General features: G+C 44.4%; 1 protein-coding gene across 1 annotated transcript in view; it reads right to left on the reverse strand.

The window, feature by feature from the left end:
* LOC117055585 (collagen alpha-6(VI) chain-like) overlaps window positions 1-24,426 on the reverse strand; it is a 60,987-nt gene extending 36,561 nt beyond the window's left edge. Inside the window, exons 1-9 of the mRNA XM_033165198.1 lie at window positions 24,371-24,426; window positions 22,596-23,213; window positions 18,212-18,826; window positions 12,836-13,396; window positions 11,553-12,110; window positions 4,528-5,103; window positions 2,114-2,680; window positions 649-992; window positions 469-547 (exon numbers count right to left, since the gene is read on the reverse strand). Of these exons, the coding sequence (XP_033021089.1) occupies window positions 469-547; window positions 649-992; window positions 2,114-2,680; window positions 4,528-5,103; window positions 11,553-12,110; window positions 12,836-13,396; window positions 18,212-18,826; window positions 22,596-23,213; window positions 24,371-24,386 (3,934 nt within the window). The 5' untranslated portion in view covers window positions 24,387-24,426. The remainder of the gene's footprint in view (window positions 1-468; window positions 548-648; window positions 993-2,113; window positions 2,681-4,527; window positions 5,104-11,552; window positions 12,111-12,835; window positions 13,397-18,211; window positions 18,827-22,595; window positions 23,214-24,370) is intronic.
* Between the last annotated feature and the right edge of the window lie 970 nt (window positions 24,427-25,396).

Genomic DNA, 25,396 nt, shown 5'->3' on the forward strand with positions numbered 1-25,396 from the left:
CTGTAACCCGAGGTACCACTGTAATAAACCAGACTTCAGCCTTTCCCCAGAGTTTCAAGGAACACTTGTCAAATATCGCATCCTACAGAAATTCCATGCCTCTTTCAAAATTGTCACTCACATTTGCTCTCCTTCTCTACTGAATTCTCCGTTTCCCAGACCCTTGAATTTCTTACTTCCTTTCACCGTTGATGAGCCTTTGTATGTTGATCATACAGTCGTACCTCTACTTATGAATTTAATTTGTTCCGGAGGTCCGTTCTTAACCTGAAACTGTTCTTAACCAGAGGCGTGCTTTTGCTAATGGGGCCTCTTGCTGCTGCTGCACCGCAGGCACACGATTTCTGTTCTCATCCTGGAGCAAAGTTCTCAACTCGAGGTAACTCTTCCAGGTTAGCGGAGTTTGTAACCTGAGGTGCTTGTAACTCGAGATACCACTGTACTGATTTCCTCAAACTCATCACGTACCTTTTCTCTTGAGCTCTTCTGATTTCTGTTCCAGGATTTCCACGTTGTCGTCCAGGCCATCCGAAAATACAAGGAGCACCTAGAGGAAAGTAAAAACAACAACAATGGTTTGTAAACGTATTAAAATTGTATAATATATTGTTGGGTTTGAGTAGGCCAGGATGAAACTGGAGAGCTTACCTTTCTTCGATTGGCAGATTTGATCTGGAATGTTTCCCAAAGTGAATCCAGAAATTCTGCGTTAAGGTGAGATGCATTCTTGATGGTGGTGCCCACAAGACTGTTCAAAAGTTTTTCACTATCAATTTGGAACTTTGATGTCACCCGTGGTTCTGTGTTTTTCACTTTCAGTGCCACGCTGGTTTGCGACTGTGATCCTGCATTGCAACTCACACCTGTTAAGGACGTGAGGGCATTTATAATCTTTGGAAGGTAGGTTTCCAGCTGGGACTGTCCGTGGAATATATGGTCACCTTGACTTTGTGAGGAGACATCTATTCCCACAACAACATCCACGAAGCATGCTGTTTTATGAAGAGGAGAAAACAGCACTAAATTACTAAACACAACGGATAGTTACTGGGGAAGGAGAAAATGAAAGTGAAAGACATAAGGTGAGGGAGATATGGATTGAGGCTAATAATCACTGGGAACCCCACAATTGTAAAAGGAGATCTAGGAGACAATCAATATCAAAAGAACTAAAAAATGAGACCATTTGAATGGATGAATGAATGGACCCTTCATTGCTCTGTTCAATCACAAGTCTGTCATCTAGTTTTGCAAGTGGTTCTTGACAGTTATCTAGATGAGTTGATAAGCAATGGGTCAAAGTTGCATTCTGGTATGGGAAAACATATAACATTGAGCAGGGGGGGAGTTTCATTCAATGCTCCCCCCCCCACAATAAGACATTTATAGATCACACATTGATCAACCCAGTGGTACCTCAGTTTTCGAACGTAATTCGTTCCGGAAGACCACTTGACTTCTGAAACCTTCAAAAACACAGGCGCAAAGGGCGGCCTGCAAATTTACAGAGATAATTGAGAAAAATACAGTGGTACCTCAGCGGAAGCCATTCAACTTCCGAGGCACGTTCGAAAACAGAAGCGTTTACGTCCGGGTTTTCGGCGTTCGTAAACCAAAACATTCGACTTCCGAGATACCATTGTATTTAACTTTTACCATTTAGAACAGGGGTTCCCAAACTAAGGCCCGGGGGCCGGATGCGGCCCAATCATCTTCTAAATCCGGCCCGCAGATGGTCCAGCAATAAGCATGTTTTTACATGAGTAGAATGTTTCCTTTTACTGAAAATGCATCTCTGGGTTATTTGTGGGGCCTGCCTGGTGTTTTTACATGAGTAGAATGTGTGCTTTTATTTAAAATGCATCTCTGGGTTATTTGTGGGGCATAGGAATTCGTTCATATTTTCCCCCAAAAAAATATAGTCCGGCCCCCCACAAGGTCTGAGGGACAGTGCACCGGCCCCCTGCTGAAAAAGTTTGCTGACCCTTGATTTAGAATTAGGTACGTGGACACCAGTGATTAGATTGAGGGATGGACCACCAATATGCCCCACTTTCCCCCAAGGCCCCAAGATTAGGGGATTTATTTGAATTCTTGAAGTGGGGATACTTACTTGTTTTATCTTCTTCCTCACAAATATCATCAACTAGTCTTTTTTTAATTACCTTCAGTTCGCTGAAATTATCAACTGTGTATTTCCTATCTGAGGAGCCGGCTATCTGACTAAGCTGCAAATGGTCGATTTTCCCTACTCCTATGGCATATATGTCAACACCTCTCTTTCTCAGATCTTCTGATGCTTTCACAACTTTGTCATGTGACCGGCCATCTGTGATCACCAGCAAAATCTGTTGGATGTTTTCATTTACTCTGCTGCCACCTTCTGGTGTAAAGTAGTGCTTCACCCTCCCGAGAGCGGCACCGATGTAGGTCTGGAGTCCTTCCATCTGTCGGATGCGTCCGATTTTTGTTTCAAGTTCTGATTTGACTGGGAAAATATCCAGGCTGAATTCTTCCCTGTACCTGTCGCTGTATTGAGCGATACCAACTTGTACGTTATGGCCGGTGTCGAAGGGATGAACGACGTCTTGCAAAAAACTCTTCATCTTGTTGAAGTCGCTGTCGCTTATGCTGTTAGAGCCGTCAATCAGGAATACGAGATCCGCCGGAATTCCACATTCTGCAAGGGAGAAGCAGGAGTGGAGAACAAAATAGGTTATATTCGTAGACCAGGGCATCTCAAAATAAGAAGAGAGAACACGAAGGGGAAACAGGTTTAGGAGAATAATGTAATAATACAGTTACAAACAGGCCAAACCCTACGCCAAAGGATAAATGGACATAAATCTGATATCAGAAATCACAAGACAGAGAAACCAGTAGCAGAACACTTCAATCTCCCGGGACATTCTATAAAAGATCTCAAAGTAGCTGTCTTAATACAAAGGAATTGCAGAAATAGACTGGAAAGAGAAGTGGCTGAATTGCAACTAATCACCAAACTTAAAACCATGGAGAAACCTGGTCTGAACAAAGACATTGGATTCTTATCTCATTATACATGACAAAGCTATCTTTCCCTGTAAGACCAATTGCAGCTGTTAAGAGTCGTCAACAGCTTTTCCATACCTATCAGCTGATCACCCATTCCAACCACCCTTCTGAGTAATACCCCTCCCCACTCCCTCACTATATTTAAGGGTCTGGTGACTTCCGTCTCAGTGTATCTGAAGAAGTGTGCATGCACACGAAAGCTCATACCAAGAACAAACTTAGTTGGTCTCTAAGGTGCTACTGGAAGGAATTTATTTTATTTTATTTATACACACACACTTTGACATTCCTGGCTGTGTGTTAGCTCATATTCCTATGGGTATTTTGCTACATCACCTTAATTGTGAAGGATGCTTTCAGTCCCTAAGGAAGTACACTTGCTACCCACAAGGAGATATGAATTTCCCCCTCAGGGGTTTCTGGCTCACACTTTCTGCATTGGCTGTGATTAGAGGAACAAAATAACGCAATTGTCTAGATGGAACCTTGGACTCCACTGTCAGTTGACATGCAAGTGTTTCAACTCAACTAACCCCTGTAGTCCTGCAAAATTGCTGCGTCCCCGTGCATGTAAGAGTGAATGTAAGGAAGCATTTTGTGCGCCATGTCCAATTAAGTTATAGACTTGATCCATTGAAACCAATGGACTTATCTTAAATGTATTGATTTCAATGGGCCTATTCGGCATAAGACTAATATTGTAGAGCACCTTTTATCTTTGGGTATACAGTGGTACCTTGGTTGTCGAACTTAATCCGTTCCTGGAGTCTGTTCGACTCCTGGAACTGTTTGAAAACCAAGGCGCAGCTGCAGGAGCTTCCTGCACTCAATTGGAAGCTGCGGAAGCCACGGAAGCCACGTCAGACATTTGGCTTCTGAAAACGTTCGCAAACCGGAACACACACTTTGGGGATTTTAGCATTCGGGAGCCAATTTGCTCGGGAGCCAAGCCGTTCGACAACCAAGGTGTACAACTAAATGGAAAATACGAGCAGCACAAAGCACAGCAGTGTTTAAGCGAGTGATGTTATGCAATTCTAAATAGGTGCAACGCTCACTGTACAAAGGAAGACTTACCTTTGAGTAAACATGACTAGGATTGCACTGAGAATTGGAATATTTTGATTTAGCTGATTCTGCGCACCATCTTTACCGGTTTGTGGGTTAGCCCTTGAAACTAAAAAGTGACATATTTTTATATGGGTTTTTTGGGGGGAGGGAATCTTCTTTAATACTTTGATTTGAAGGAAGAAGCTTTGGCCAATGTGTTGGAGTGGTTAGAGTGTTGGACTGGGACCCCGAGAGACCAAAGTTAAAGAAGCTCTCTGGATGGCCTTGGGTTGGTCTCTGTCTCTCCTCACAAGGTTGTTGTGAGGGTAGAATGGAAAGCAGGAGAACCATGTGTGCCACCTTGAGCTGATTGGAGGAAAGGTGAGAAATAACAATGATGATGATGATGATATAGCTACCTACCTGGTTTCGAAACACTGCATATATTGTCAGACAATTTGGGATACAGGTGTTTCAGTCCTTCAAACGAATTGACGTAGAAGTATTTGTCTTCCGATCCTGCCATGGTCAACAGCTCCCCGGGGTTGGCTCTTTCTATCCCGATGGCATAGATGACAATGCCGTGTGCCCTGAGTTTCCTGGACACTTCATCAAGTTCTGCTGCATCATGAGAGTCCCCGTCGGTTATCACTATAAGAACCTGGGGGACACTGCGGCGTTTGCGGCTGCCGTGCTCCTCTGAGAAAAGGCCCTCCGAATACCTCAGAGCCTTGGCTGTGTAAGTTGTTGTCCCAATAGGCTTATCGTTCTGGATGGCCTTAATGATTTCCGATTTCGTGCTGTAGGTGTTGAGAAAGAAAAACGTTTCTGGCTCGGCAGAATATTTGACAGCTCCGAACTGAACTCGGTCCTGGCTGACATCCGATTTCTTCACCAAAGCGATCATGAAGTCTTTCATAATGTCGTATTCTTTGGGATCGATGCTCCCAGAACCATCAATGACGAAAACGATATCTAGGCGTTCGATCCTCCTGCACTCTGAAAGAATAACAGTGAGAATTGGTCACTAATGTGTGCCCTGGACAAATCTTTATAGCAGTTTCCCTTTGTTGCAAGTAGGGATGGACAAATTTGTCACTTTCAATTCTCTTGGTTTCTCATGTTTACAAAGTTAGACTCCACATTTCTGCAACAATTTGTGAATTTTAGTTAAACAACCATCTGGAAAATTCGTCAGCATTTTTGCGCAAATTTCTCCTAATAAACACATTTTTTTTGTATGCAGCTTTGAGTAATATGCACGTTTTCGCAAGCAACATCCCCTGCTATGATGCACTTTGTATGTTATATTCAGTAATATATAGATTTGTATGCATACTTTACATGTGCGTTTTTTGACACATTCTTGGCTGCAGGGTTGCAAAATTCAGAGTAGTGGCACTTTTGAAGCATGGCTGCATTTCAGTTCTCCTTTTGCTTCAGGAAGTGCAAATTATTATTTTTTTTATAAGAATTTATTAACATTTTTCTTATTACAACACAAACCCATACCCACACCTACATTTATACACATACAAATCCTATACACACCCAAAACAAATACAAACACTGCCAAGTTTCTTCTTCTTCTTCATTAAACTTCTCTTCAGAAAAAAAAAAATTCTTGTTCCAAATCTTGACCAGACTTCCCCTGCCTTTTCACCTTTGGTTTTATCCCCTTAATCTATTTATTTTAACCACTTCTTTTTTAAAAAAAAAAAAAAAAACAAAACAAAAAACAAAATTTAAACATGATTTTATATATAACATATAGTAGTCATTTTACTCCACCTTATCTATAATTCATCTTATATTAGTTTTCTTACTAATACCCCATTATTATCATACAACATCGTAAATCCTCATGAATAATTCTTATCTTATTCCTTACTTATTCTTCTATCCTATAGTCTGCTGCTAGTAACATAGAACCTCTGACATCTCCTTTACTTATTTAAAAACGAACAGTCTAAATACGCCACCGGTCTTCACTCCTGTTTCAAATTACCGTATCCAACCGTTTTATATTCAACTTAAATGCATCACCCCACTCCCCGTCTATCCATTGTCTTTCTCCTGATGGTGCCAGAGTCTAATTTCCAGTTGCCTTCTTTCCCCGAATAGCCACAGAACCAGGCACAATTCCAAACGCTCCTTGCAACGAACTTCAGGGTGTCCAGCTCCCCTTTTCCCGGCTGCTCTGTTACTCCAAACCGTGCCATTTCTTCTTGAGAATTTCTTAATTCTTTGTCCCATGCCCTCGAGCTCACACCTCGGGGGCTGGATATAACAAAACTTGTCGCCGTCTTGGGGCTGCCACCCCCAAAAACGAAATCTTTTCTCCAGAGTAGCCCTGTCATTTCTCTCCATCTTCCTGTCAACCCTCTCAGCTCATTGCAGAGGTTTTCTTCCAAAGTGTCAAAATACTCAAAAGCCTCCTCTGTGGGAAATTCATCTCTTTTCAAGCCCCCACACAAGGCTTTCACCTTCCGACAAAGAATCTCCAGCCTCAACTCAAGTAGCCTTTGTTCATCCGTCAGAGTGGAGTTCAAAACAAGTTTACAGACAAAGCCCAGCATAGTAGAGGGGGGGGTAGGGGCGAGTGTCATGTTACAGTTCCTATCTCCATGTCCTTCCTTTTGTGAAGGTTGTTTTCCACCTCGGTTGGAACTTTTCGTCGCCATTTTTTGAAACCAGGATGCAAAGATCGAAGCTTTAAAACGGAGATATCTTTCGCTCCTTTACTCCCCAAAGGGAGATTGTAACAGTGTCACTCTTCAAAATTTAAATACTTTGTAATCCATTCATTAGCAACAGTCACTCAAACTGGTTAGCTTCTTCTAACCAAAGGGAGAGAGGCAGGCTGCCTTTCTTCTTCCCCCCGGATCGCTCAAAACGCATATTGTTTAGTCCAATCTGGTACTTACGACCACCGGGTTCTTCGGAGCTATACATCGCAGGTAGAACTCGACGCTCATCTCGGGATTTGTCGCCGCAATGTCACCCCGGTTGGGGCATATCCCCTATAGCCCGGCTCCGTGGTCCCTTCACCCCCACTCCCCCTTTACAGGGGGTGCGGGGGAAGGGTTCGGAGCCACAACGGGCTCAGCCGGGGAGCCCAGGGTGCGGGACGCTCTTCCCGCACCCCAACCGGAGCCCCGCTATGCGGTTGCGGGGCTCCTAACCCCCGGGGTGGACTGGGCGCTTCGCAGCCGAAGCAGCCCCGACCACCCGCTATGGCGCCGCCGCCGGAAGTCCAGGAAGTGCAAATTAGGTGAGGTTGCATTTAAATGTGAAGTGAAATTCTCCTCCATCCTTAACTGCAAACAAGACTTGCTAGTTTAGTTGCAAGCTATTCCAAGATCTTCATCAAACACGCTATTAAAGGTCATGCAATTTAAAGCTATAAATGTGTACAGTTGTATGCCAAAGCCTTATGCCAGGACTACTGGGAGGCAGATTGACATACCTGCTTTGGATGATAAATTCTGAGTACCATTAAAGAACTTCAATGTGTCCATTGTTTCCTTTGTTGTGATATCTAATTTCTTGATCAACTACAGTCACCAGAATGCTTGCAATGAAGGGCATGCCTAGCCTAGGGCAAGATGGGATATGGTAGGTTGGCGAGGAGGCATACTGAGATTAGGGGGAATTCAGTCACTGGGGCACAAGGCAACCTTAGACGGTTCGAAGCTGAAGTCAAATGCAGAGGACTTTTTACGCTGCCTCTAATCCTCTCCTAAAGTGGTCCTCAAAGCTTTTAGAAAACTTGAACCAACTTATTATCTTACAGAACCAGCAGGCTTCCTCTTATGATCTGAATTCACAGGATTGTTCCCATTGTGAAAAAAAGGGGGGGGATAAAGATTGGAAATAACAGTCCCTGTTAAGTATGGGATTGGTTTGCTTACCTAACCCTGAACATTGAGCGGATATGAGCATAAGTCTTTCCCATATTACGATCTTGGTCGCAGGAATAATTTTTTGGAACCCTCTTCTGAACCAACATTTTGACATGAGCCAACACCTTTATTAAGGCTTGAAATATAAGGTTTCGTCTCGGCTAAACCTTTCCTCTAACGGGGCTATTAACCCCATTCGAATACTTACATCATGTCTGCATTTATCATCTGGGCCTTATCAAAGTGGCTCGATGGTCTAACATACTCCTTATTCTATCTTACATGTGGTTATGTTTATGTCTCTCAAAGGAGACTTTATAAAATAAGCTCTCTCTTCCGCACCATGTGTTTTAGTTTAACAAGACAGCTTTATCTGCAGCAGTAAAGGGTTGGATCCAAAGAATTGGAAGAGGAAATTAAATAGCTACAAGTGCTTCTCCACGAACACTTGCAGTGCTATAACTGACAGCTGGGATAGCTCAGTCGGTAGAGCATGAGGCTTTTAATCTCAGGATTGTGGGTTCAACCCCCACATTGGGCAAATGATTCCTGCATTGCAGGGGGTTGGACTAGATGACCCTCATGGCACCTTCCAACTCTACATTGCTATGATTTCTGAATCGGTAGGTTGGGTATGATAGCAATTCTCATCTTTCCACCTGTGCCAAGGGTCCCGAGAAAGCAAAGATGCACCGTGAAACCACATGGTGATTTTCACCTGTACTGTCAGTAACATCAGTACAAAGCTATAGGGCGAAAAATAGAGAAGGAATAGGAGGACAAGATGAATTATTCTGAACAGATTTTCCTTCAGTGTGATAGATTACAAAACGAGCAGAGTTACTACAGCTCAGTGCTACAGTGACTTCCCTCCTTTCCAACTCAGAGGCCAGAAAAACCTTCAAAACTCTTTCTGCACTGTGTGATTCTGGGACAACTAACTTGGAAAGGTGCCATCTGAAACCAAGCCAATATACATACAGATTTGTGTATTCATTGAAGGCTGCCGTACACTCTGTTGTCTAAAATGTACAAAATATTATTGGAATGGGAGGCAAAGGATGAGCAAGTAAAATCCTCAATGATACACTCGGCAATTGATATCGGTCATAATATAGACATGGAAGCATGGGAACGATTGTGGGATATGGATATAAAATTTACAGCATGTTATGGTCTAAGATAAAATTATATGAAACTGATATATCATTGGTATCTAACACCGAGTAAACTGGCAAAAATGTATAAATCTAAATCAAACAAGTATTGGAAATCTAAAGAGAAAGAAGGTTCTTTTTATCACATGTGGTGGTCTTGTAGTAAGGTTAAAGCTTGCTGGGAAATGATATGCGATGAATTGAAAAGGATGTTCAAAATAACTTTTGTAAAAAACAAAACAAAAAAAACCCAGCTTTTCCTTTGGGAATTATAGGGACAGAACTACCTAAATTGTATAGAAATTTATTTATGTATGTGACTACAGCAGCAAGAATGCTACTTGCCCCAAAGTGGAAAGAAGCAGAAGTCCCACTTCCGGTTGAGCGCGGAGCCGCCATCAGTCGCAGGTTTTGCTCGGCTGAGCAAACCTGAGTGCGGCAGGGACGGGGGTGTCTTCTACAGCGCAGAAGACCCCCAAGGAACCCCAAATCGAGAGTTTTGGGGGCATGGTCGTCCGGCGGGTGCCAGAAGGATGCTCCTCCCTCCCCGGTAAGGCTCTGTTTTGAGCCCCCGAGAGCGAGGGAGTGGAGCCCCGGCACATCGGACATACCGCTTTTCCTGCCTGCGCGAAGCTGCGGTACTGAGGGGCTACAGCGTTTCAATTCTTCCAAGTAAAAAAATGGACAAATGGACAAATCTGAAGATAAAACTGTGAGTAATTTGACTTGATTTGGCTTCGGAGGGGATTCTGAAAATGGAAGTCAATCCCTCTCCGCTGAGATTAAGAGACAGTGCGACTTTGTAGCTGAAGCTATTTTCAATGTGACTGAAACAAAGAAACTTTCTGTATGGGTGTTTTTAGTTTTAAAAGTGGATTGGATGTATTTTCCTGCTTCCCGGAGGCCCAGACAGAGCGGATATTATAAATCATATGAAAAAAAATGGCGTACCAATGCAGTAAGGATCTACGCAGCAAGAAATCAATTGTTGTGACTAGCAAGTTGAAACTCGACCTTGAGATGACAAAGGGAAAACGGTCCTCACAGTTTGTAAAACAAGCTTTGGAACTTTTACAGCAAGTAGCCGTGGGAATCAACAGCATTGGGCAATTGGCAGAAGGACTGAAGTCAACTTCACATAAATAATTGGAGATTGAGACTGAGAACAATTTGGAGGATTTTATATCAGAACAGAAGGAAAAGGAAGAAGGGAGTACTGACAATGCTGAAAAAGAGGAATTGGAACAGGATACACCAAATGGAGTTTTTATACAAGCAGATTCTGACAATGTTAAAGACTGGTTCCAGCTGCCATTAGATTGTGAAAAGACTACAGGTCTGCGACTAGATGGACAGTTACAGGACTCCGTTATTTTTGACTCACGGGGCGGATTTTTCGAAAGGGAGGGTATAGGGTAAAATATTTGAATTTAAAATGAAATTGTATCTTATTATGGTTATGACAATTGGATATGGACACTGCGATAATGGACAATGCTTTGAAAGGCAAATTTTGGGACCACAAGGGAGGAAGGAGCACGAGTAATATGGAAAATTTTGGTTAAGATAATGAGAAAATACAGAAGTATTTTGAGGCAGAGGTAGAGAAATGTTAAATAGAAAAAAGGATGAGATGGAGTTTAAATTAGAGTTAAAGTTAAAAAAATCTGGAATTATGTGATAATTTGAAAATCAGTAAGGGGGGGAATGAGGAAGTCACTGTAAGAAGTAATGATTGGAATTTAATTAACTGGCCTAGGAAGAGGGTCAGCTCCACGCTATGATTTGGAAAATATGTGGCTAAATGTAAAATGATTTTTGCTACCTTTGTGAGAGGGAGGTTTTGTATTTGTTGCTCCCCTCGGTGGGAGAGAGGGGAGTCTGGAGTGTTTAACCATGTATTGTATTGTATTGGTTTTAATTGGTTTTTTAATTGGAAAATCCTATAAATTCTTAATAAAATAAAAAAGGAAAGAAGCAGAAGTCCCAGTAAAGGAAGAATAGATACAAAAACATATGGAATATGCAGAAATGGCGAAACTTACCGGAAGAATAGGAAATCAAGATAACAAGCTTTTTAATAAAAGAATGGAAATGGTTTATTGAATATTTACAAATCAACTGGAAACAGATAAAAACATTGGCAGGATTATTGTAATAACCTGCAGTTTCATAAGAGTATATATTTGAAGTAGATAATTAAATGAGCAAATTAAATTAATTCGGATATGCAGAAGATTTTTTTAAAAAAAATTAAGGAACTGCAGAAAGAGGGTGAAGGAAGTCAAACTTTGAAATGTTAAATTGATTGTAAAACTAATGAAATGTATAAACTTGAAAAGTAGAAATAGAAACTTTAAAAAAAAGAAAGCTACTGTACACTCACCATCATACGGACTGCATATTCCAAAGAGGATCTCACGTTCTAAGTGCTTCAGAACATCGAAGTCCTCCACATAAAACACCATTTCAGGCTTTCCACTTATCTCCACCAGCTGAGTTTTATTTGCGCTGAACACCCCCAAGGAGTAGATGGCAACACTTTGCTCTCTTAAAGCTTCTGTGGGTCCCCTCACCTCATCCTGCGCTTCCCCATCAGTGATCAGAATCAGAATTTTCTTGACATGGGACCGTGCCCCTTTGGTGGGCTTAAAATAATCGGACACAAATCGCAATGCTCCCCCGGTGAGCGTGTTCTGCCCCATAGGAGACATTCTCCCAATAGCACCAATGATGTCTCTCTTCGATGAGTACTGGTTGAGCCGGAATTCTTCTTGGCTTCTGCCACTGAACTGCACGGCGCCAATGTGCACTCTGTCGGGACCAATGTCAGATTTGCTCACTAGGTCAATCATGAAGTCCTTCATTTTCACGAAGTTCTCAGGGCCTATGCTGCCGGAGCTGTCCACCAGAAACAGAATGTCAGCTTTCTTTTCTTTGCAGGCTGTTAGCAGAAAAACATGAACACATATGTATGTATGAGAGATGATCACAACAAAGATAGCATCATGGAACTGTAGCCGAAAGGAAACACAGCCATGTGCAGAGCTGAGTGCACTGCTGAAAAGCACTAAGCACATAGGTAGGCAAACTAAGGATCTGGGAGTGTGGGTTCTGTCCGATGCCCAGATATGGGATAGGGGCATGCCACTACCCCAACAGGGACCCCTCAGGGTGCTCCTATTTGATGTAAGCCTTAGGGCTCCTCCTATCGGTGGTTTACCCTTAGTTGGACTCCCAGCAGACGGGCGGGAGTCAATATATAGTCTGGCTTCACCCAATGCCTAAGCCAAACGTCTCACATCTGTAACCAATAAAGTTGTGGCCTATTTGAACCCATAAACCAAAATCTGATTGTTTGTGTGTTTTATTTATCCACTAGAGGACTGTAGGTCACAGGGCCTTGGCATGAAATTGAATCCTATCTTTAACAAGAATAATTTTACACTCCACCTAAAGCCCGGGCACCCATCATTTTTCTTCTTTTTTAAAGCAGAAACAGAATATTAATCTCTCTTTGGTTCACCTGAAAATCTATCTACATACCATGCCATTAATTTCTTATGGGACTGTTTGGGATCTTTCCCCTGAAGCATTTCCCCTCTAGCAGTTTATTGTATTTCCCCTCCCCTGAAGTTTAAAAGTAAAATATAAGATGATTCTTCTTACCTTCTACAGCACAGATATCTCGGACAACTTCATTCTTTATATGCTTCAGAGAGGCAAAATCGTTGACAGAATAAGCTCTGTCCTTTGACTCTGCGATCTCATAAATCTGTGACTCGTTAGCATGTCTGACACCGATGGCATAAATGTTGACCATTTCATCCCTCAACCTCTTGGCAGGTCCCTCAACATGGTCCTCTGATTTCCGGTCAGTTAGCACTATCAGATGGCAGGGAACACTTCGGGAGTGTTGACCTTGTGACCTTCTTAGCAAGGGTTGGATAAATGTCAAAGCTGCTCCTGTGTGAGGACTGCCACCTATTTGACGGATGTTATCAATGGCTTTCAATATATCGCTTGTTTTACCATATTCCTCAAGTCCGAATTCCAGCTCGTTCATTTCTGCATACTGCACAACTCCAAAGCGAACTTTATTCGGTCCTATCGGGAAAAATCTAACCACTTCTTTCAGAAACAACTTCAGATCCACAAAATCGAAATAATCGAGGTTTGAGGAACCATCGATGAGAAAATAAATATCTGCTTCTTCTGTATCCAAGCAGCCTATGAGGAAGAGAATTTTGGTGATGCATTTAACAATTCAAACCATGAATTTATCCTGTGGGTTTGTTTGTTTGTTTGTTTGTTTGTTTAAAAAAAACCACACAACACTTGCAATGGCTGAATCTCAAAGTTTCTTTCTGTATCACATTTCCCCCAAACTTAAATTCATTTTCAACATTTCCACATCAGCTTGCAAATCCCCCCCCCAAAAGTCTTCATGAACATGCACCAGCATTTTCATGGGAAATTTTTCATGAACATGTCTGCAGAGCAATTTCCCCATATGCCATGCTTTTTTGTATGTTACCTTCACTAATCTGGGCATTTTATGTGCGCTTTACCCTAGTACAGTGGTACCTCAGGTTACACACACTTCAGGTTACAAATTCCACTGACACGGAAGTAGTAGGCCTACCTTGGGTTGAGAACTTTACCTCAGGATGAGAACAGAAATCGTGTGGCGGTGGCGGGGCGGCAGTGAGAGGCCCCATTAGCGAAAGCGCGCCTCAGGTTTCAGGTTAAGAACGGACCTCTGGAACAAATTACAGTGGTCCCTCAGGTTAAGAACTTAATTTGTTCTGGAGGTCCGTTCTTAACCTGGAACTGTTCTTAACCTGAGGTACCACTTTAGCTAATGGGGCCTCCTGCTACCACCGCGCGATTTCTGTTCTCATCCTGAAGCAAAGTTCTTAACCTGAGGTACTATTTCTGGGTTAGCGGAGTATGTAACCTGAAGCGTCTGTAACCTGAAGCATCTGTAACCTGAGATACCACGGTAAGTTCTAAACCAGAGGTACCACTGTATATGCATTTCTGTACACATTGCTTGGCTGGAGAACTGCATTGCAATTTTTTTTGCGGAATTCCAAAGGATGGCTGCGGTTTGGTTCTCATATTGTGTGAGAAACTGCTAATTCCCCTCACATCCCTATCCAACTGTGAGACAACCACTGATATGAGCATCAGAGCTTGGCAGCAAGTTGTTACAGATGTGTTAGCCTTTAAAGGAACATCATTCAGGAGGGAAGGTACTAAGTTTACTGCATGCAATGTATTGAGGGAAAATGTCATGAAAATGATTTATAGATGGTATTTGACTCCAGTAAAGTTAGCTAAGATGTATCATGGTTTGAGTAATGAATGCTGGAAATGTAAACAAGTAGAAGGTACCTTCTATCATATTGGTGGACGTGCCCAAAGGTAAAGGACTTCTGGGAGAAGATTTATAATGAACTTAAAAAAGTGTTGAAAAACACATTTACTAAGAAACCAGAGGCCTTTCTGCTGGGCAGGACCAACTATGAAATCCCCAACAAAGATAGAACATTTTTTATGTATGCCACAACAGCTGCTAGGATTTTGATAGCTTAAAAACTGGAAAACTGAAGAATTACCAACAGTGGAAGATTGGCGGATGAAGTTGATTGAATACATGGAACTCGCAGAACTGACCGCGAAACTCCAAGACCAGAGGGAAGAAACGGTGCAGGAGGATTGGAAGAAATTTAAAGACTATTTGAAACGACGTGAAAAGATAGACATTTTAAATTGGAATCAGTGGACAAATAAGGATACAGTATTGTCAGAAGTTAGGTTAAGATAGGATATAAGAAGTAGTTAGAAATATGATATGTTTGCTTTTATTAGTATGAAGTTTAAAGTTAAATGATGATTATTGTTTATAGAGATTAAGATTTGAGGAGAAAGAAGTTTTTATAATGTTATAAAGTTACTAAAGAAGATTAGAAATGAACGCAGAAGAGAGGATGTGAGGAGGTCCCCAAACAATGTTAGGAATAAGATAAGGATACTTAAATAAGTGTTTATTTGTTAAGCTTTTCTTTGTTTTTGTATTTTTTTGTAGTTTTGTATTTTGTGTGTGTTTTATTGTTAAAATGTAATAAATTATCTTTAAAAAAATAAAATAAAGGAACATCATTCATTTCCAGTGTGGTGTAGTGGTTAAGAGTGGTAGACTCGTAATCTGGTGAACCGGGTTCGTGTCTCCGCTCCTCCACATGTAGCTGCTGGGTGACCTTGGGCTAGTCACACTTCTTTGAAGTCTCTCAGCCCCACTCACCTCACAACAGAGTGTTTGTTGTGGGGGAGGAAGGGAAAGGAGAATGTTAGCCGCTTCGAGACTCCTTCGGGTAGTGATAAAGCGGGATATCAAATCCAAACTCTTCTTCTTCTTCTCGTATTTGAACATGCGCGTTTCCCCAGAGGGCGAGGGGGGGGAGTGCAGGCTCTTAGGGAGACTCAGCAGGAGTGCATTTAACTACAGGCTGCTTCTTATTTAATGTAAGACTACTGCAATGCGCTCTGCGTGGGGCTACCTTTGAAGGTGAACCAGAAACTACAAGTCATCCAGAATGCGGCAGCTAGACTGGTGACTGGGAGTGGCTGCCGAGACCATATAACAGCTACATTGGCTCCCAGTACGTTTCCAACCACAATTCAAAGTGTTAGTGCTGACCTTTAAAACCCTAAACGGCCCTTGGTCCAGTACACCTGAAGGAGCGCCTCCACTCCCATCATTAAGCCTAGACACTGAGATCCAGCCCCAAGGGCCTTCTGGCAGTTCCCTCCCCATGAGAAATGAGGTTACAGTGAAAAGGCAGAGGGTCTTCTCAGTAGTGGCACCCGCCCTGTGGAACACCCTCCCATCAGATGTCAAGGAAACAAACAACTATCTGATTTTCAGAAGACACCTGAAGGCAACCCTATTTAGGGAAGTTTTTTATGACTGATTTTATTGTATTTTTAATATTCTGTTGGGAGCCACCCAGATTGGCTGGGGAAAGCCAGCCAGGTGAGTGGGGTATAAAATAATAATAATAATTATAATAATGTTCACCTAAGCACTTTTTAATTCACATGTGTAATTTAATGTGTGCATGCAACAAACATGCATTTTGAAGAACACGCATCATAGAACATAATATGTGTTTGTGGGATCGGACCAATGGCTCATCTTGTTCAGCTTCCTAGTGGCAAACCAGATGCCTATAGGAAGTTTGCAAGCTGGACATGAGCACAACCACACTCTTCCCACTTGCAATTCCCATCAACTGGCATTCAGACACATAATACTGTATAGTGAACATAACCATTATGTCTAGTAGCCATTGGCCAGGGAGCCAGGGTTGGCCAAGTGTTGAGTCTACACTTGTTAGGAAACCCAGGTTTGCTGCTACATATGTGAAATGATCCTGATCTGTTGCTGCATGACATTGCAGCAAGAAGACAGAACACTTTCTCTTCTATAGAGTGCTCCCTCCTCCCGCAACCTCTGCTAAAGAGATCCGTGTGATCTACAAATGGGGATGGGACATTTTCTTGGGTTCAGGCCACGTTCCTCCTTATCGCCCTGCTCCCGTCCTGCCTTGATAACAATTTGAAGCAGCAAGAAGCTTCTGTGCGTTTTGTGGGAGAACCGAACTTCAGCAGGCCCCATGGATCCCTCCGCAGCTCTCTGAATTGGCCCAACAAAATGTTAGCGAGTGATAGCAAGAAACCACATTTTCCCCCAATCCCCCACATTTGTAAATGGAAGGAGAGAGTCATTCTTATCAGAACATGCATTCCTGTTCAGAAGACTCTCTTCCTAGTCATACTGAGATCATCCAAAAGTTATCTTATTCCATGATTAATCTCACAGCGATGTCTGTGGATCCTCAGGATATAGTGGCAGGCCTTTGAGAAACTGCCATAGTGCAGTGATATGTTTGCAGAAGGTCTCAGGATCAACCCCCAGCATCTCTTTCTCAGGTTGAGGAAGGCTTCTGGCTGAAACCCTGGAGAGCCATTGCCAGTCGGCTGAATTTCCCAGAAACTAGAGACTGTTTCCAGAGTCTGTGACAGACAGAAACAAGAGGAAGATCTGCAAAGGTGCTGCAAAACTGGTCAAATGCTGTATCTTGAGCTCTTTTTTTCAAGAGATATGGGAAGCAGGGCTCACACCACCAGCTCTGGTGTGACAGGCCAACTCCTTCAGGCCTCCTTTCCCTCAGTTGTCCTTAGGGAGCAGCTATTCCATCAGGCTGCCTCAGTGAAGGCCTCATTCCACTAGCTTTGCTTAAAGCCCGGCTCCGCCATGTACTTCCTATCCCTGAATTTTGTGCAAAAAAACCCCCAGTCTCTATAAGAACAACTGTTCAAGAATTGATGCCTGAATTTTAGTTTCCCCCTACTTCCCTCCCTGTCCCTTTCCCCTTGTGTGACCTTTTATTTTAGATTGTAAAGGACAGTCTCGTTTTAATTGACTGGATGTAAACCATCCTGGGAGCCTTTTCGGCTGAAGAACAGGATACAAATGCTCTACATAAATAATAGTATAATAGATTATGCTATTTTCCCTTTTCGGCTTTTTCAAGAAGAAGAGAAGAAGAAGAGTTTGGATTTGATATCCCGCTTTTCACTACCCGAAGGAGTCTCAAAACGGCTAACAGTCTCCTTTCCCTTTCTCCCCCACAACAAACACTCTGTGAGGTGAGTGAGGCTGAGAGACTTCAAAGAAGTGTGACTAGCCCAAGGTCACCCAGCAGCTGCATGTGGAGGAGTGGAGACGCGAACCCGGTTCACCAGATTACAAGTCTGCCGCTCTTTAACCACTACACCACACTGGCTCTCTCTACCGCTCCACCGGGAGAGCATGCTGTTGTTGATTGGCTTCCTGCTTTTCAGGCTGCCATTGTCACATTTTTTAAAGAGCTAAACGAGTCTTCTGCAACACCTCTGGAGATGTACTTCTTGCTTTTGCCGAGGAACCAGAGCTTTGCAGCTCTCCTGAAAAAGCGTCAGGCGACAAGTTACCTCTTTTGAGAATTTCTGCTCTTTTGTTGTCCGTGTAGAGCTTTCGTTGCACCTGATTCACCACCTTCTTGTGAAAAACGAGAGCCTGGCGTGGCAAGAGGGGAAATGTTTTGAGGTGGGTTACGTACTGTTGTGGCGGGTACGCAGCTATCCGGGTTAACTGAGTGACGTCAGCCCTTTCGACGCCAATTGCAAACACAGTCACACCTGTTCTCCTGAGAACGGTTGCAGCATTGCCCACCCCGTCTTCTGAAGGCCTGTGAGTGATAAGAATGGCTATTTGTTCCACCCCCTGGGTCTTCCTGCTTCCGGAACTTTCCGTGAAAACTTTCTCCCTTGCGAAATTAATGGCCGAGCCAATGTTGGCCTTTCCTGCCTTGGGAGAAAGACTTTGTATGCGCTGCAGGACGTTGGTCTTATCCATTTCCATCCGCAGTAAAAATATCACCTCAGGTTTAGCGCCGAACGTCACCAAGCCAACCTTGATGCATTTCTCCTTCACATCCAGAGAAGACACCAGCTTTCCCAAAAATGTCTGAATCTTCTCCAATTTGTTTTGCGAAGGACCCGCATCCACTATGAACACCACGTCGGCGACTGCGTCATCGTCGCAAGCTGCAGTGGGGAGGAAATGCAAGATTAAACATTGGCTATTATTGCTTGGCTATTCTGAGCCAGTGAAACTGCCTTCACAAATGACACAGCCATGCTCAACCATCCCAAGGGATCTGCTCTCCACTGCAGGCCAGGGATGAGGAATTTTGGGCTCTCCAGATGTCCCACCATCCCTAGCCAAATGCTGTGTGATTGCCATAAAACCTTGGGAACAAGCTGTGCTATCATAATGATAAAGGCCTTAAAATGATAATTTCAGGTTATATTTTAGTGACTTAAGTTTTAATTTATATATTTTTTAAATTGTTGCTATATCTGTATTGTCCCTGTTATACCTAATTGCAAATTCAAATGCATCCCTATCATGTTTTATGACTTCCTTGATATTGTATGTGGGCTGGAACTGGTCTGTCCCACCACGCCTGACCTTCACCCAAGCTTCCTGTAGCTGATGAGAACTTGAGTCCAGCAACATCTGAGAAGCCAAAGCTTCCCCATCCTGGATCTCTAGACCCAAGAAGATTTGTACAACAGGGTCGGGCTGTTTTCATGAAGAAGCATAAGATGCTGAATTGCAGAGATGCTGAGCTGATTTGAATGAGTTGTTTGATTTTCTACACTCTGGTTTTCCTATTGTAAGGCATGATTACCATATACAATATATGGGGTTTTTTTTCTTTATTTCTTTTAATATATTTATAACCGAGCAGCCCTGAACTTGGAGAGTTCAATAATTCAGAGCTTTGTCAAACTGGGGGGCATCTTGCTTGTGCCTCGCTACCCCTATTAACTGGCAACCACCGTTGTAATTTCTTGCAACAATGAAATGGCAGGAATGGAAAGGTCGGGCTCGTATTTAAGGGATGGACAAATTTGCGAATCCAGGGTGTCAGAAATGGCTAGTATCTCACTATTCAAAACAATAACACGTTGACTGTAGCTCAGTTGGCTAGAGTGTGGTGCTGATAACGCCAGAGTTGCAGGTTTGATCCCTGTATGGGGCAGCTGCATATTGCAGGGGGTTGGGCTAGATCAGGGGTCTGCAACCTTTAAGACAAAAAGAGCCACTTGGACCCATTTCCGAAGAAAAAAACAACAACTGGGAGTCGCAAAACCATTGCGACATTTAAAACAAATATAACACTGCATATATTGTTTCCCGCACCGAAGCAGTCCAATGGCTGCTGAGCGGCTCGATCCCGGGGCTCCCGCTGCGCACTATGCCCAGCGGGAAGCCCCAAAGACAAAAGGCAGCGGCGGCCGGGCCCAACGGCCTCGCGCCCCGACGCTGTCCCCTTTTGCCGACACGCGGCCTAATCCTGGGGCTTCCACGGCCCGCCTGGCCCAGCGGGAGGCCCCTAAAGCAAGCGGCGACAGCAGCAGGGCCCATCGCCCTCCCGCGTCGCCGCCGATCAAACGGCCGACAAGTGGCCCGATCCCAGGGCTCCCGCTGCGCTCTAGGCCCAGCGGGATGCCTCAACCACAAGCGGCGGCGACGGCAGGGCTCTGAGCCCTCCTGCGCCGCCCGCATCCATTTTTTGGCCACCGAGAGGCCCGATCCTGGGCTCCCGCAGCCCGCCAGGCCCAGCGGGAGGCCCCAACGACCCAAGGCGACCAGCGGGAGGCCGTAACGACGAGCGTCGGCGACGGCAGGGCCCTGAGCCCTCCCGCGCCGACCGCATCACCGCTGATCACACGGCCCGATCCCAGGGCTCCCACTGGGCCCAGCGGGAAGCCCCCAACGGCAAAGGCAGCGGCGGCCGGGCCAAGAGGCCTCACGCCCCCATCGCTGTCCCCTTGGCCTTCACGTGGCCTGAACCTGGGGCAAGAAAATGGCGATGGTGGCAGGGCCCATCGCCCTCCCGCGTCACCGCCGATTGATTGGCCACCAAGCGGCCCGATCCCGGGGCTCCCGCTGCGGTCCAGGCCCAGTGGGAGGCCCCCAAAGCAAGCGGCAGCGGCGGGAGGGCCCATTGCCCTCCCGCGTCGCCGGCAATCCAACGTGGGCCCACCAGCAGGCCCATCGGGAGGCCCCCAATGCAGGCGGCCCGACCCTGGGGCTCAGGCCACACTCCAGGGAGGCCCCCCTCCCCGCAAGTCCAAACCAGGAACACTTACCTGAAATGCGATGCTCTTGGACCCTGAACATTCCTGAACCTGCAGGAGAGAAACGAAAAGGGGGGAAATCTGGGTGGCTCTGCCGCTTTTACCTGGCCCTTGACCCCGCCCCCAGCCTCTGTCCTTTGTCCCATCCTGGCCGGAGGCAGGTGAAGGGCTGACCTGAGCCGGGGGGAGTGGAACCTGACCAGGTGGTCCCGCCCGGTGCCGCAAACACCGCCCACCCGGCTCCGGCCTCTTCAGCAGCAGCAGCCGAGGCCGCCGCACCGGGGACATGGCTCCTTTAAATCCTTCTCCTCTCTCTCTCAGCCTCTCCCCCCACGCCACCACTCCCCGCTCCGTCCCATCAACTCCCTCCCCTTCTCTATCCAGCCAGCCCGCTGCCTGCGCTGCTCCCCCTCCCCTCTCCTCCTTCCGAGTCACGACCGCAGAGCGTCTCTAGCAACGCGGGGCAGCAGCGCAGGCGGGCCAGCAGTGCGGCGCAGCACCGCCTACATTTCGCCCCTAAACGCCGGCCCTGCCCGGAGCCGCGGCAGAGCTGTCAAAGAGCCGCATGCGGCTCCGGAGCCGCGGGTTGCCGACACCCGGACTAGATGATCCTCAGGTTCCCTTCCAACACTCTGATTCTATGATTAAGTGACTAAATATATTTGGTTCTCTAGTGCACCAGACGCTTACTTATGGCTCATCCTATACCCACTTGCCTGTTGAACCCCATAGGAGTTACTCCCGAGTGAACATGTGTAGGGTAACATTGTAAAAAGCTGTTTTAAATCAAGTTGGATAACCCACCTGTCAATCAAAACGTGTCATTATAATGTCACATGATGGACAGGTAAGTTGCCTGCCCCACCCTCGTGTCAAAATCATTTGCACTGGGTTTCTGAGCACCTGAGAACCAGTTTACTGTTGGGCATAGCTGTCAACTTTTCCCTTTTCTTGCGAGGAATCCTATTCGGAATAAGGGAATTTCCCTTAAAAAAGGGGGAAAGTTGACAGCTATGCTATTGGGTGCTTGAGAAAAACAGTGCAAGGAGTGTTGTGAGTATCCTTATGCTCAGTTCTTTAGCTGTTGTGGAGGAGCAAAAGAAATCTGCTTGTTGTGAGCAGCTTGCTTTGACAGGGGATAGCTAAACCGAGAAATCTCTCTCTCTCTCCACCCCCCCCCACTCACCAGCTGACAGGTACACACAACCAACACATAGGGTTGCCACAGGAAGACCTCAAAATTAAGCTTCTTTTGGGTTAAGCTTCTTTTGGGAACAAACCCGAAGTGTTGAGCGTTTTTAAAAAGTTTTTGGAGCTGTTTCCGCTGCTTCTTCCATCGCGTTGCCATACATCCAGGTTTTCCCTGACATTTTGCCAGTTCTGCAAAATTCCCCTCCCCCCCAACACCATTTTTGCACCCGAAAACGAGAACATGTCAAGAATTTACCAATACGGAGTTGAACCCTACACTCCCACCTGTCAACTGACATAACGAGTGACATCAGCTAGTGGGCAGGTGGGAGTGGTTTGGGGAATATAGCGTCAAGTGTGTTTTGAGTAAGACCCCCGACCTTACTTTGGACAAGCCATTTGTATACTTTTGTTTCTAGCACTGCCACCCTCTTCCTTATAAATCTACTTTCAACAGCATCTCACTTCTTACCTTCTATAACTGTTCCGTTATTTACTTTGAACTCAGCTCTCGTGCTTGTTAGATCTGGGCTGCGGCTGTCGTTGCTACCTATGCGAATGGCATCTACGATTCCGGAAATGTTCTGAGAAAATAAAGCGAGTTCTTCCGTTCTAGGGAAAAAGAAGCTAAATGGTTTTGTGGCCATCCGAATTAGTTCATCGTAGGAAGCGTCCTCCATGCCCAATGCAAGGACCTTCACTCCTGCTTTCTGCAACGATTGGGCACTTTCTCCTACATCATCACCAGATGGTTGAGACGTCATCACAACCAAAATCTTGGACCGGTCCCTTTCAGGGGTTGGCTTCCCGTAATAGGTCTCATGAATCTTCCGGAGAGCAGTGCCGGTTTTCAAGGGCCCGCTCCTGAACACAACTTTGTCTTTGATATGGTTCAACATTTGAATCTTCCCTTTATAGGTATCCAGTTGGAATTCATCGTATACTTGATCGCTATACTGGGCAAGTGCAACACGATACTCATTAGGACCTAGCGGTAAACCATTGATGACTTTGCTAATAAACGTTTTGACATGGTGTGAAGACGTATTGCTGCTAGCAACCAAAAAAACAATATCAGCAGGCTGGGGGGCTAAAAAGGAAGAAAGGAAAGGAGTAAGATTAAGGAATCGATACTTAAATCTTCAAGTATTCATTTCTTACAGAGAGTGAGAAAATAGTACAATAACTAAGGCTGAGTGGCTCACATGGAGACTTCACCATGACTGCTTGAAGTGATATCACAGTGCTTTGAATGTATGGGCGAACGTCCTCAGTACAGGTATGTTTTATCAATCAATCAATAAAATTTATTCGACTGTCAGTCAGTACACAGTCATTATCCATACAAAAATTAAAAAGCCCAAACATCTCAAGGAGCTTAACACTAAAACATACAATGAGAAGTAGATTATACATTTAGACCCATGTCAATACTGTCGGTTTTAACCTTACGGCGTTTAAGGGCCAAAAAAAGAAATTTGGCCACCAAGAAAGTTGTGGTACCAGTGAAATTGTTAACAAAAACAAAACCTGTCTTTCTCCGTCTACTAGGCTAAATTGGCCTAGGAGTGGAGCTATAAATTTTTGTCTAAGATCTACATAAAATGGGCAGGTCAAAATGATATGTTCAGTTGACTCAACCGCTCCCTGGGCACAGGGACAGGATCTCTGGGCATATGGAACTCCCCTGTATCTTCCCCACAAAACCGCCGATTCCAGAACATTTAACCTAGTGGCTGTGAGGAGTCTGCGGTATTCCACATAGTGGATTTCTGCCAGATAAGGGGCTGGTGAAATCTGGAATATCTGATCCCCCAAAAACATCCCAGGTTTCACAAGGGCAATATTCTCTTGTCTAGCAATGTCCCTCAGTCTTTGAGAGACCACAACTTTAGCTTGACTGAATGTCATAGACTCCAGGAAGAGATGTGACAGTCCGCAGGTCTGCACTTCGTTTAAAGTGTCTTTTCCCCACGATGATTGGAAGTCATCCCTCAGTATCAAGGGGGCCATGCCCACCGGGGTATGTTTTATTGGTTGGGTGTCCCAAAGTTCTCCTGTACCTCCCATAACTCTATCCAGGACTTTTTGTTCCATCAGTCAATTAACATGTGCTAGGGGCACATCTGGACGTGTGAAAACTTTTGCCTGGTGTTTTGCTCAATTGTATAAATATACTATTTGTGATATTCTGGTTTTTCAGAGGAGCAAACATGACCATTTTAAAACAAGAAAACAGTGCCGTACCTGGTTTATGACCCATCGACGTCTGAGCCTCGGTAACGATGAAAACAAACACCAAAAAAATCTTCATATTTTGCGCAAGTTGTCAAGTGTTTGCTACGGAGGGAAAAACAGACAACCTCATGTACTGGTTCATCATGGGTTTAATTCAAAATAGTAACATGAACACCTTGCCTGGAGTTATGAAAACAATCCCCTTTGAATCTGCTGTCTGGAGTGACTATTTCATCTTCCTTTATGGCATCTACGTATGTCCCTATGTAAGTCAATGCAGGACAGAACGACACATTATGAAAGCCTCTGGCTGCTATTAAAAGCATAGCCACATATCTCATCCTCTCTGCCAATAACACCTAGAAACCAAAACACCTTCAATTTACAAGTTTCTGCCAGATCCCACAGGAGTGGTCCCACAGGAGAGCTCCCAAGACCACTTCTTTTTGTTGTTGTTCAGTCGTTCAGTCGTGTCCGACTCTTCGTGACCCCATGGACCAGAGCATGCCAGGCACGCCTATCCTTCACTGCCTCCTGCAGTTTGGCCAAACTCATGTTAGTAGCTTCGAGAACACTGTCCAACCATCTCATCCTCTGTCGTCCCCTTCTCCTTGTGCCCTCCATCTTTCCCAACATCAGGGTCTTTTCTAGGGAGTCTTCTCTTCTCATGAGGTGGACTTCTTCTTCTTCTTCTTCTTCTTCTTCTTTTAAATTTTAAAATAAATCTTTATTGAGAATTGTAACATTCATACATTAAAAACAATACACAACAAAACAAACATCACACACACACATAACCATAATACATCAAAAAGAAATTTGAACAAAACAAATCATACATATTCATTCATTGAATCATGCTATCTATTAATAAAATATCAAAATTCACTACTTAAATAAATAAATCATAAGCGATCCAAGTTAATCATAAATCATAATACCTAGTTGTAAACTTGACTTAGGCTTCCACCTGCCCTCCTCCCGGGTTGCTTAATTTACTCGTTACTGCGTTTTCCAATCATTTAACCAAAATTC

Source organism: Lacerta agilis, chromosome 12, assembly GCF_009819535.1.
Source record: "Lacerta agilis isolate rLacAgi1 chromosome 12, rLacAgi1.pri, whole genome shotgun sequence".
Classification (NCBI taxonomy): domain Eukaryota; kingdom Metazoa; phylum Chordata; class Lepidosauria; order Squamata; family Lacertidae; genus Lacerta; species Lacerta agilis.